Below are 13,533 nucleotides of genomic sequence, written 5' to 3' on the forward strand. Positions count from 1 at the left end.
TGGATGAAAGCAAATTTTGCATGTCATTCGGAAATCAAGGTGCCAGAGTCTGGAGGAAGACTGGGCACAGGGAAATGTCAAAACTCCTCAAGTCCAGTGTCAGGTACCCACAGTCAGTGATGGTCTGGGGTGCCATGTCAGCTGTTGGTGTTGGTCCACTGTGTTTTATCAAGGGCAGGGTCAATGCAGCTAGCTATCAGGAGATTTTGGAGCATTTCATGCTTCCATCTGCTGAAAAGCTTTTATGGAGATGAAGATTTCATTTTTCAGCATGACCTGGCACCTGCTCACAGTGCCAAAACCACTGGTAAATGGTTTACTGACCATGGTACGACTGTGCTCAATTGGCCTGCCAACTCTCTTGAACTGAACCCCGTAGAGAATCTGTGGGATATTGTGAAGAGAAAGTTGAGAGACGCAAGACCCAACACTCTGGATGAGCTTAAGGCCGCTATCGAAGCATCCTGGGCCTCCATAACACCTCAGCAGTGCCACTGCTGACTGCCTCCATGCCACGCCGCACTGAAGCAGTAATTTCAGCAAAAGGATTCCAGACCAAGTATTGGGTGCATAACTGAAAATAATTAATTGAAGGTTGACTTTTTTTGAATTAGAAACACTTTTCTTTTATTGGTCGAATGAAATATGCTAATTTTTTTAGATATGAATTTTGGGTTTTCATGAGCTGTATGCCAAAATCATCAATATTAGAAACAATAAAAGGCTTGAACTACTTCAGTTGTGTGTAATGAATCTAATATATATGAAAGTCTAATGTTTATCAGTACATTACAGATAATAATGAAATTTATCATAATATGCAAATTTTTTTAGAAGGACCTGTATGTATGTGTGTGTGTGTGTGTGTGTGTGTGTGTGTGTGTGTGTGGGTGTGTGTGTGTGTGTGTGTGTGTGAGAATGACATAGAATCAAGAGACTTGTTTCCACAAAATCTGTTATCGTTCACACTTCAAACTCCTCGTCTTTGTTTATAATTTCATCCAGGGTGGTGGTCCCTCCTATCTGGCCACACTCCTGAACAGGCATTCCCATCACGCGCTCTGCGCTCCTCTGACCAAGGCCTGCTCGCTGTCCCTCGTTCTAGGTGTCGTACTCGCGGGGACCAGGCTTTCTCAGTCCTAGCACCGTTACTCTGGAACCAGTTGCCACCCTCAGTTAGGCTGTCCCCATCTCTGCCAGTCTTTAAGAGTTGCCTAAAAACCCACCTCCTCCGCTTGGCGTTTCCTGAATGTGTTTGAATTTGGCCCTCTTGTATGTTGATTTTATTTCCCTGTTTTCATTGGTTCACTCTATCCCTTGCTTTACCCATTTGTCTTCTACTAGAATATTTAACCTTTTTTTGTAATTTGTAATTTGAATTGCTTTTATTTTCGATTTATTCACCATATTTAACTTTCTCTTGTACCATGTTCAGCGCCTTGGGCTTCCCGATAGGGTTGCGGAAGGCGCTTTACAAATAAAGCTTTGATTGATTGATTTATACTGTTTACAGTCCAGGGGGAGGGATCCGGATTAAAGACTGCCTGGATGGGGAAGGGTGGGCCGTGATGACACACCAATGCCCCATTCAGGCTTTTGCAATAGCTTAGCCGAGCTTAGCTGAGCTGAAAGGAAAAAGTAGCGCAAACAGGAAAATGCATTTCTGAAGCTAAAAACTATTGTGAGCAGGTTTTTTTTAATGAGGGAAAATAACAAGAAAACATGGTCAAAAGTGGATTTTGCATGTTAAAGTCCCTTTAGGAAAAAGCATAAAGCTAAATTAATAAGAGGGTTCACAAAACACTCACATGTTTGACCAAATGAACAAGACAGAATATAGTCCTATGATGCAACAACAAAGCATAACAAAAGCTGAGCAGAAAAACAGAGTATGGTTGTATCCTTCCTATTTCCTTACCCTTTGTCTCACCCTTCCTCGCCCCTTACCTTCCAGAACTTAACAGGTAGCAGGAGAAGCAAGCCAAGTGGAGCACTGCTGATTGACAGAACAATTACTGCAAACATGCAACTGCACGGCGAGGCAGACATTTCCAAATAGAATTTCACTTTGCTGTGGCATCACGAACTTACAGCAGGGATTTCAGCAGAAATGCAAAAGCTAGCTGACTGGCTCAGCGATTGACTGATAGTATGTCCACATGTCAGGCTAGTGTTTGAGCACAGCTGCCTGAGAATCACTCTTCTGCTTTATTTGTTGGTTCTTATAATAAAAAAGGTGGGGAAAGAAACAAAACATTCACCCTTGATCAAGGTTGGCTGGTTCTAACTTTAGAACCAACTCTGCCTGTTCATCTACTAGAGGTGAGGCTATTTTTATCCGCACACCTACTGACTGAAAAGAACAGGAAAGGTAATTAAAAAAGGCACCTCAAATCACAGCATTTCTAATAAATACTGCATCTTGTATCTAATAGGACAGAGACTATCTGAAAAAAACACATTTCAGGATGTTAAAAGAAATTAACAAATTTTAAAAAGCTTTGTTTCAGAAAAAAACCTTAAATATTGCTAAAGAAATTTAAATAAATGGGGATGGGGTGCTGCTGCTGCTGCTGTTCGGATCGCTGGTTGTAATGCACATAACACACAAGCTTGCAATATAAAGCAGGACACCTGTCCCCCTCCAGCTCAGCTGTGTGACTGCTCTAACCTGTCCTGTGGGACCCTCACCATGTAACCCTCATGTCCATGCTGTCTCTGGAGGAGCAGATAGGAGACAAGATCTCCTGTAACTTAAAATGACCCAAAGCTTCCTCCCAGTTTCTCTTTAAGTTGAGTTTAACATCAGTTTATCATCATGAAACAACAGAATAAAGTGTAACAAGGACTTCTATCTTCTATTTCTCTCTCCTTTTAACTTCTCCATGTCCCTAAATAAAAGAGACAGATGATCACGCTGCAGCCGCCGTCACTCACCCCGCTCCCTCCCCAAGACCAGACCTCCCGACATCACAACACTCGATCTGCCTGAGCGCTTCGAGGAGAAATAATAATGAAATTATGAAAATAATAATGCGTGTTTGGAAGAGCGTCCTCCGATCCTCTCTCTCTCTCTCTCTTTCTCTCTATCTATCTATCTCAGTCGTTGATCGAGCGCGCCGCGTGACAACCTGCTCAATTAACATAATTCACGGCCAAAATCCAACAGAACCGGTCGGGCTGATTCGGTTCGGGTTCGGTCTCAGGTTACAACTCCAGCGCTCGGCCCTGCAGTACCACATAAAGACAGACCAAAGTTTGCTACCCTGTAAATGTGGAGAACACCCACTCTGTCAGATTTGGATGCTACACTGGTGCTGCCGTTAAAATAACAAAACTGCATTCCCCTATAATTGATTATGGTACTCTGGGGGCAGCAGTAGCTCAACAGGTTGAGCGGGTAGTCCAGTAATCGGAAGGTTGCAGGTTTGACCCCGGCTCCGGACAGAGAATTCTGCTGTTGTGTCCTTGGGCAAGACACTTAACCCACCTTGCCTGCTGATGGTGGTCGGAGGGACCGGTGGCGCCTGTGCTCGGCAGCCTCGCCTCTGTCAGTGCGCCCCAGGGCAGCTGTGGCTACATCGTAGCTCATCCCCACCAGTGTGTGAATGAGTGTGTGAATGGATGAATGAGACACTGTAATGTAAAGCACCTTGGAGTCCTTACTCTGAGAGGTGCTATACAAGTGCGGGTCATTTATCATTCTATGATGCAGAATGCCCGCATCTCATGCATTGATTATTTGATTATTTTCCTCAGCTCTATCTATCCTACACCTCCCGGTCGGCCATCGGGGGTGAGGGTGGGGGTGCGCGCAGGGTTTGGGGGCCACAAAGACAGGGCTTGCGGGCTGGATGTGGCCCGCGGGCCGCCACTGCGCATCACTGAATAAGAGGATCGTTTTGGGATGCTGCTGTGAATAAAGAAAGGCACCAACCAGAACAGCTTCTGTTCCCCACTTTCGACAAAAGAAAGAAGTGAAAAAGCAGGAAACACGCTGATTCTTCGTGATGTAAGAAGTGAGTCTACTCTTTCTTTTGGTAGTTTTTGTGTTCACATGATAATAGAGCACAATATTCTCTGACTCTTGAAAAAAATGTGAAAGCATTCAAAAACACTGGCAGTTGGGTGTTCTGATCAGAAAACGGCTAGTAGTTTTGAGTTAATCACCACGCATGTAGTAAAAGGTGTTGAACACTTGCATACATCTGCAGTGATCTCTAGCAGAAATGAATGCCTTATAAGTCAGACTCTGGGGAGAAAAAAACACTGGTGCACCATTTACAGAACTTAGAAGTGAGCTGAGTTTCAGACGGCAAGATTTGGAGTCATATTTTGATATTTGAACTTCTTGCTTCGAACTGGTTAAGAGCAGCGCGACTCACTACTTGCAACATGGATCATTTATCTCTACAAATATCACATGTTTGAAAGAGCTTCGCTGTGTGGAAAAGCTGCTAATGCTAACAGTTAGCTTCTACAAGCCGAGATGTTTTCTGCTGTTTCCTGGACGCCAAATCAACAATAGCCTTCCCCGTTGTGAGTTAAAAGGGGTGAGTCCATGAATGACGTAGATCTGTCAAGCTTTTCAAATTCTAGATTTTCACCATCTATATTCCCACACAAGCTAATGCAGGATATAGGTGTTGGAGATTTTTTTGATGCTCAGTCTGCATGTGACAAATTATAATCAGAAATCAAATTTTAAAATGTTTTTCAGTGTTCCACCCCTTTAAAGTAGATCAGAATCTCACATAGAGCTGCATTCAGTTGCTGTTTGTTGGTGGATCTGCTTTTGTGAGTTCAGAGCAGTATTGAACAAGTATCACAATAATATAGCAACAACTCTAGCTTATACAAATGTTCAAAAGGGAGTGTAAAACCTAAGAACTAGAAGGCCCATCAGGTAGTGTTTGTGCTGCTGTAGCAAGTGAATTTCCCCACTGTGGAATCAATAAAGTCTATTCTAATCTATTCTATACCACAGCAGTGGTACACGTAGATATGCAAAGTATTTTAGACATTTGGTCGAAACAAACTTCATAAAAAGTCTCATGCAAATTTGTATTTAAATGCATTGGGACAACTTTCTTGATCATAAAATGTTGTTAAAAATGTATTTGTCACAAACTCCTAACTTATCTGGCTCATCATTAGTATTTCTGTAGTCAGAAGACTTCCCTGTCTCTGGACACTCAGCTGGCTTTGAGCTACATCACCTACAGGAAGAATCCTTACAAATAAATAACTGATAGCACATCACTGAAACTGTACCAAAATCCGAGGTGACGAATGCCGACAGGCATGGCAGGCGTTTGCATTGGACCCCCAAGCCACAAGGGGGCCCCAGAGGGCTGACACATGAAATCAGAACTGCAGCAGTAGTGAGACTAAGAAAATCTGTTTCCCCACCCCCCACCCCCCCCCACCCCATCTGACTGCACTGAGTAGGAACATGGGTTGTCAAATGTATTTTTTCACAGCTGTACTGATAAATGAAAGCATCTTTTCAGAGTATTTCTCTAGTAAGTAAGTCAGTAAGTAAGTAAGTAAATTGTATTTATATAGCACTTATCACAGACATAGAATCACAAAGTGCTTCACATAGATCAAAATAAAATAAAACAAAGTCATAAAATCATGAATAGATTAACATCATAAAATCAAAATGCTCTCAAAACAGAATTTGATTTACATCAGGAAAAATAAAGTCATGAAATTATAAAATTTCATAAACAGATTAAAGATTAAAAATTTTAGTTAAAAATAAGAAAATAAAAGGTTTAGTTAAAAGCAGCTTTAAATAAAAGGGTCTTAAGCTGTTTTTTTTTTAAAGTGTCAAGACTATCAATGCTATGTAAGGATAAAGGAAGACCATTCCAGAGTCGGGGTGCAAAAGTCTGAAAGGAACGATCACCTTGACTTTTGTATCTGGTCTTTGGAACTTCTAGAAGGTTCTGGTAGGTGGACCTGAGGGCTCGGGTTGGAGCATAAGGCTTTAACAGTTCAGTAATATAGGGAGGAGCTTGACCATGTAGCGCATTGAAAGTTATAATCAGGATTCTAAAATGAACTCTAAAGTTAACGGGTAACCAGTGCAGAGACATTAGAATAGGAGTGATGTGTGCTCTTTTGTTTGCTCCAGTTAGGAGCCTTGCTGCAGAGTTCTGGACCAACTGAAGGCGGTCAAGGGCTTTTTTGTTAAAACATGTAAAAAGTGTGTTACAGTAATGTAGACGGGAGGAGATAAAGGCATGGATAACTATTTCAAGTTCATGTTTTGACACCAACCTTCACAGTTTGATAAAATCAGTTTCGGACCAACGTTTTTCAGTGACCTTCAAGAGACATTGATTGGTAAAAAATAACACCCACATTTCTTAAGTTTGTCTTGACAGCAGAGGATAAATGACCAAGTTTTAGACTAATCAGGGGAACCATGCTCTCAGAGGTAATGATCAGACATTCAGTCGTTTCTAGGGGAAAACTCAGAAAAGATACTTTAAGCAACTTTTCAAAACTATTTGTTAAATCCATTTCACAAAGATCATCAAAATAACAGTTGCAACACATTTGTACAAACAAATGCCATGCAGCACCCTTTTCTCTTTCTCATATGGGATGGAATTTGGTGCACATGCAGTCATTCTCGTGCGACCACGTTGGCCGTTATCCCCACCCCATTCATGGATTTCTGACCTCCAGCAGCTGCATTACAACATGCTTGCTGACTTTCTAATTATCTTATCTCGAAAATAATAAGGTTGCTGAGCAATTCTTTGCTCTAGCAGTCTAACAACAAGCAGACCACAGGGATGGTGGTTGGCACTTACTGTCACCAAGGGGGCTGTTGTGTTCGACAAGAAAACATGCTGTACAAGAAAATATGGTTCACTCTCTTTCCTCTGACTCATAAGCACTCACACTCTTTTTCACTCTGAATGTTAAGTCAATTCCCAGCTCCTCGTGCCAATTGGTATTTTTGGAAGTCACAATGAATAATGAATTTGAAAGTAATGTCTGTGTGAAGAAACAGTTTGCCGAGTACCCAGCAGTTCCTCTGCCTGGGATTTAATTTAGCTATTCCACCGCAAGAAAAGCATGATTTATTTAGTTATCTGCTTATGACAACTCCATTGTTAGTTTGCTGCAAATTCCAGAATGCACGTGTTTTTATTTGTTCCTCTACAGTCTTTAATTCATCAAACCCATAGCCTGTAGCAGTGTTGAGATGAGATATGATACAGATTTGTTTCTCCTGGCCAGGGAAGTCAGGAAGTGAGGAATTGACAGGAAAAAAGGGATTGGGTGAGGGATAAAGGATAGATCCTTCCACCTGTAGCAGTGAATGTCCTGCTGGACTGTAATCTGCCAGTTGCCTGTCTCAGAGATGCCCAGCTTTGCTGAGGCCAGCCAGGCTCTGCGGCTTCCAGCACCAAACGATGCCGAAGCCCCAGGACACGAGGCACCTGCAAGGGGAGATAAAGGCTTCAACTTCTTAGCTAAAACTGACGATTCTTTTGATAAAAACAGACATTGGGGCGGCGGGTGGTGGGGAGTGATCTTTTCCCGCTCCCTCTCTCTAGTTCTTCCCTCCATGTCTACCTGTCTTGGTAATCTCTGTCTTGTATTTTTTTTTCTTCCCTCCTCCGGTCTCTACGTCTGCCTTGATCTCTCTCTCTCTCTCTCTCTCTCTCTCTCTCTCTCTCTCTCTCTCTCTCTCTCTCTCTCTCTCTCTCTCTCTCTCTCTCTCTCTCTCTCTCTCTCTCTCTCTCTCTCTCTCTCTCTCTCTCTCTCTCTCTCTCTCTCTCTCTCTCTCTCTCTCTTCCTCTCTCTCTCTCTCTCCTCTGTCAGTTTGAAGCAGACAGGTGAAGCTCTCCACTCTGCCATTTTATTTATTCCATATCTGTAACTGTCAGAAAGAAGAAGATTGCTACTTTAGGAGCTGTCTGTGCTTTGTTGTGCTCGTGGAAAGTCAAATAGAGAAGGTTGTGTTAAAAGCATCTTGACCACTTTGTGGGGACACAAACAATGACAGTTGTGGTCTTGAAAGCCCCCAAACAACCAAAAATAACTTTACAAGTGCACGAGATGTGACGCCCCTTAGATGAGATGGTGAGAAGGGGTGGTTAAAACAGAACTGGCCAGAGGAGGCAAATAAAGTCAGGTAGGAATGGTACTTATTGATGTATTTGTTTGTAACATCTTTTTTTAAGAAACTTTATTGAAACATGTTGGATTACAGGATTAGTGTAGACTGTCTTTTATATTGTCACATAGCAAAGACGTTAAACAGCTTTTGTCAAGCGCAGTAATAATAATAATGATAGTGACAGCTTGGTTTGAAATAATAGCATTGTTTTTGATTGGGGAACACCTTCACTCGCCTCCACCTTCAAAGTGAGCACTTGTCAGCGTCACAGTAAATAAAAGGCTGGCATTAGAACAGGCTCTGACACTGAAAATAGTCATCTTTCTGGTTGTACAACAATGACAGCTCCAACTAAACAACAACACATCTAAATCAAGACAGCAAGGAGGTAAAGGTAAGGTGCATCATATGTTGCACCATGCTACATAGCAGACAGAAGTTCATCTGTCCTGTTTATGGTGTTGTGCTCATTGTCTCTTCCCATTAGCCCACAACCAGCATGCTATGATACGGTCAGTGCAGGCGCTACGCTAGCAGACGCACACCGCTCAGGGTGGCAGATGCCTGGCGTTCCCACAGATGCCCTCCATCAACTGAGGACAGATGTCAGAGCTCCTCTTGGATGGCAACACTTCATCACGCTACCCTGTTCTCCGCCCCATTGGATACACCAGGCTGCTTGGCAGACACCGCACCCAACATCATTGCACCATTCCCATTCCCCCTTGCTCCACCTGCTCACGCTCACCGATGAGAACACGCACATCTCTGCATCCATCAGTCAAGCGTTATTACATCAGACAGCCATCACAACCAAAGGATTGCACGCTAATGCACCCAGAAGCATCCAAAGAGAAGATCTACAGATTCAGTCTGTGGGTTAGGGAATGTGTGTGAGGAGTTTGTCTGATGACACACACACACACACACACACACACACACACACACACACACACACACACACACACACACACACACACACACACACACACACACACACACACACACACACACACACACACACACACACACACACACACACACACATCAAAGTTGGGGAAAGTCATTTGAGCACTTGGTTTTCTCCACATAAATGGACTGATTGAGGATCGGAGATGAAAAGACAAAATGAACAAAAAAATGCCTGCTTACCATTTTGGTCTGCTGGTTGACTTTACTACAGGAGACATGCCATCTCTATACAGGCTCTTGGTCTTCGAAAAGTTCACAAAGTTGAAAACGACCCTCTGAAAAAAAAATCACACTTAATAGACATGTCTTGCATTACATTGCATATTTTAGCTGGTGAAAAGACACATTAGTGAGAAAACCAAAGTATTGACAAGATGTTTGGCACTTTAGTGAAACCTAGATTTGATGACAGAGTTTATTTAAAATTAGCTTGACATTGAAGTTGGCTTTTTCTTCACATGCCATTTTGCTTTGAAGGTTCCAACTCGTGTCGTTTGCTAGTGGCAGAAACATATAACTGCTACCTGTTGAAGGTTCTGCAGACTCTTTAAGAGCACAACCAACACCAGATCATGACACATTAAGATTACACATAGGGAAAAAAGAAGCTTAAATGTCCCACAGATCATCCCGTGTTTTGGTAACAAAGTTCCTGATAAAGGGCAGCAGCTCAGAGGAGGACCAGCCTTTAATCTGGGAGAACATTATGGCTGTCCTGTAGGGATGCTGCATCGCCAGAATACATTACCTTTGGCAAACCGAGTGAGCATTTATTCTTATATCCGGATATCAGGCAGAATTGTCATGAACATGTAAGCCATTTATGTCCACTAGTTAACAGGGTATATACAGCAATCCTTAAGTAAAATTTACTACTTTTTAATACTTTTTTTTACTACCTTCAGAATTTTTTTAAAACCGTCACAACACTAAATTGCAAGTGTTAATCAGCGACCTATTTACACATATTTTAACATATATAACATACAAAAAGCATAGACTTAGAGACTCACTGATGTTGACAACGTATTGCGCATATTTATTTTACTTAGAAAATATGCCAGGCACTTCTTTTCAGCGGTTCAGACAGTTGACCACGGGGCCTGAAATGATGCAGAACGACCACTGAATATGACGTCATCATAATGTGACCGGATATGCTAAAGTAGGGCTGCTCAATTATGGCAAAAACAATAATCACGACTATTGTGACTGAAATTGAGATCTCGATTATTTAAGACGATTTTTCAATTTATGTAGATTTTTTTAATTTATTTTTATTCAGTCATAAAACTGCTCAGGGCACAATCAGGGCAAAAATAAACAAGAAACAAGATGATCACTAAAAGAACTCCTGATTCCCAGTATAAAAAGACCAATATACTTATAGCTCATAGTTTATGACCCAAGGGCTGTAGACCTTGGTTTAACTCATTTAAGTCTAACCCGTACAGACCCAAATACCAATATCTTGCAAAGACTGACAGCAAGAATTATACAGTGGCATTCATAACAAATAAATGCAAATAAATTGATGTTCACAAAATGTTGCATAACATTTATTGAGTCATGTCAAGGTGCTGTAGGAGAGTGCACTAGCACCGTGTCCTCAGAGAGATCAGTTATTAGTTATCAGCGTGAGGAACTTATTTCTACCTTATTTATAAACTATTTATTTACAAGTCCATCAGTTAATGTAATAATTGTCCCAACCACAGCTGCACCCCCACCCCCCAACCCGGTCTCACAGCAATCGGGGCAAGCTGCATGTGTGTTTAGCGCGCCGCACACGCACACTTAGCCGTTTTTAGTGGCTCAGGAGCCCGCAGGTACGGTGTGTGTCACTCACTCTGGTTACTCCAACAGGGAGCCGGCTCCGAGAGCCGTTTCATTAGCGACTGACACATCACTACATCATTCCCTTTCCTAATGTCCTGAAGAACGGTCCGGAGCGCAGGCGGAGTGTTTAGCTAACCTGCAGCAGGAAATGTCGACGATAGTTATCCAGAAAGTAGCTAAGGGTTACCAGAGATGTTTCTGAGGTGTTCGCTAGGTACTTTTAAGATTTAAAAAGTCAAGAAGGGGGTCTGAAAAGCTGTTAGAAATAGCGTCAAAGTCGCTAAGTTGGCAACGGAGCGCTTCATTTGTAACTCAGGGCAGCTCAAGTGGGAGGAGCAAATAATCGGCTTGTTTTATTTTTATAATCGTTCAAAACATTTCATTCGGAATATATTTCTATGTCGATGTTCAGAATACGACACCTGATAGTCTGAAAAAAATAATACCTAACTTGGAAAAAATAATACCTCTGAGACCAAATTTAACACTTTTAATGGCCTTAAATTTGACTATTTTTATTTATCACTTTTTAATACTTTTTAAAACCCCGCGGACACCCTGGTTAACTAGTGAGCCATGTTTGTGTCAACTAGTTAACTAGTGACAGCCTAAATGTAAACTAGTTAACTAGTAAGGCCCAAATTATCTCTAGTTAACTAGTTTAAATATTTCATATCATACTAGTTAACTAGTGTGCACATTTTGACCCTCACTGGTTACCTAGTGACACACAAATACCTTCAGCTAGCTGACTGGTATGCATTTTGGCCTTTACTAGTCAACTAGTAAGACATTTTTTGTGTCAACTAGTTAACTAGTGACAGCCTAAATGTAAACTAGTTAACTAGTAAGGCCCAAATTATCTCTAATTAACTAGTTTAAATATTTCATATCATACTAGTTAACTAATATTGCTTAGCATGTTCACTAGTTAACTAGTGAATAATTCAATGTCTACTAGTTAACTAGTTAAACACATTAATTTTTTACTAGTCAACTAGTAAGGTACAAAAAACTGGTACTAGCTGACTACTGAATGTCAAAATCCCACTTGTTAACTTTGCCCAATTTGGCCAGTCGCTTGAGCATTTATTCTAGTGAGCTGACTGGTATGCATTTTGGCCTTTTCTAGTTAACTAGTAAGCCATTTTTGTGTCATCTATGTAACTAGTGAAACCAAAATATGTTCACTGGTTAACTAGTACACATTTCTGTCTCCCACTAGTTAACTAGTGTGCACATTTTGACCCTCACTGGTTACCTAGTGACACACAAATACCTTCAGCTAGCTGACTGGTATGCATTTTGGCCTTTACTAGTTAACTAGTAAGACATTTTTGTGTCAACTAGTTAACTAGTGAAGCCTAAATGTGTTCACTAGTTACCTAGTGTGCATTTCTGCTGTCACTAGTTAACTAGTGTGCACATTTTGACCCTCACTAGTTAACTAGTTGACACAAACATGGCTCACTAGTTAACTAGTGGAAAGAAATGGCTTACATGTTCATGACAATTCTGCCTGATATCCGGATATCAGAATAAATGCTCAGTTGGCTTGCGAAATTAAGGCATGCCTGGAGCACGGAGGACAGGCATGGTGTCTAGCTGTCCCTTTCCTCTGGTCTAAAGGTTTTTGTAAGGCAAAAATATTCCAGAAAAGATCTCCCCTGCCTCCTCCCTCCCACCTCCGATGCGATTAGGATCCGGATGAGTGTGAAAATGTGGGTAGAAAAATTAATCAATTTATATTTTTTAATAAAAAAAGGCAAGGAAATGGCGACAGTAATACAGCAGTGGTTTAAATGAATCCTATTGATGGGGCATATCAAATTACCAACTAAGTCCAGGTGGTGGAAGTTAACTGGGTGCTACTGAAATCCTATTACAGGATCCCCACCCTCCTTTCCCTCCTCTCTCTTTCTCCTCTCCCTCATCCGTTTCTGCCTTTTTCTCCTGCCTGGCTTCAGAGGAATGGGGATTGCGGATTGTGGCAGGCTGATTCAGACTTAGGTAAAATGACATCTAACTGATGTTGAGACTGGCAGCAGGCTCCTGTAGCAGGGAGATAAGACCATTGCTGCTGGCATTTCAATTACACTTTACTGCCCCGCACATCTGTTGCGAGAGCTACTTTTCAGCCTTTTCCCCTCAGGCAAATGCAGCCTCACTCTGACTCTAGCTTTCTTTGACTGTGCAGCCTCTTTCCCGATTCTTTATCCACAACAAATTCAGATTGTCTTCCTCCTTAGATTCACTCTACCCACTGTTTGTAATCTATTTGTTCGACCTGTTTAACTCTGAGGGAGCGAAGCCCTGACAGATGACAGTGACACAAGGAAAAGGAAGAGAAAGGGGACTGAATCACAGGCACAATAACACAAAACACAAGGCTGAGAAGCCGAGGAGAAGGTGGTTTAGCAGGAAAAAACACAAGAAGACAAACAGTCAAGGAAATAACTGCAAAATAAAGATAAATAGGAATAGGAGGAAAGTTAGAGGATAGAGACATGAAGTAAATGGAGTCTGCAGACGAGCAATGAGAACGAAAATAACTGGAAGTAGGCAGGGAA

General features: G+C 41.8%; 1 protein-coding gene across 6 annotated transcripts in view; it reads right to left on the bottom strand.

The window, feature by feature from the left end:
- The window catches only part of agbl4 (AGBL carboxypeptidase 4), a 459,294-nt gene that overhangs the window by 266,032 nt on the left and 179,729 nt on the right, over positions 1-13,533 (bottom strand). For all 6 annotated transcript variants that reach the window (XM_070554139.1, XM_054730076.2, XM_070554141.1 and 3 more), the window contains one exon: positions 9,305-9,399. In XM_070554139.1, the coding sequence (XP_070410240.1) occupies positions 9,305-9,399 (95 nt within the window). The remainder of the gene's footprint in view (positions 1-9,304; positions 9,400-13,533) is intronic.

The sequence above is a fragment of the Nothobranchius furzeri genome, chromosome 8 (assembly GCF_043380555.1).
Source record: "Nothobranchius furzeri strain GRZ-AD chromosome 8, NfurGRZ-RIMD1, whole genome shotgun sequence".
In the NCBI taxonomy this organism is placed as follows: Eukaryota; Metazoa; Chordata; class Actinopteri; order Cyprinodontiformes; family Nothobranchiidae; genus Nothobranchius; species Nothobranchius furzeri.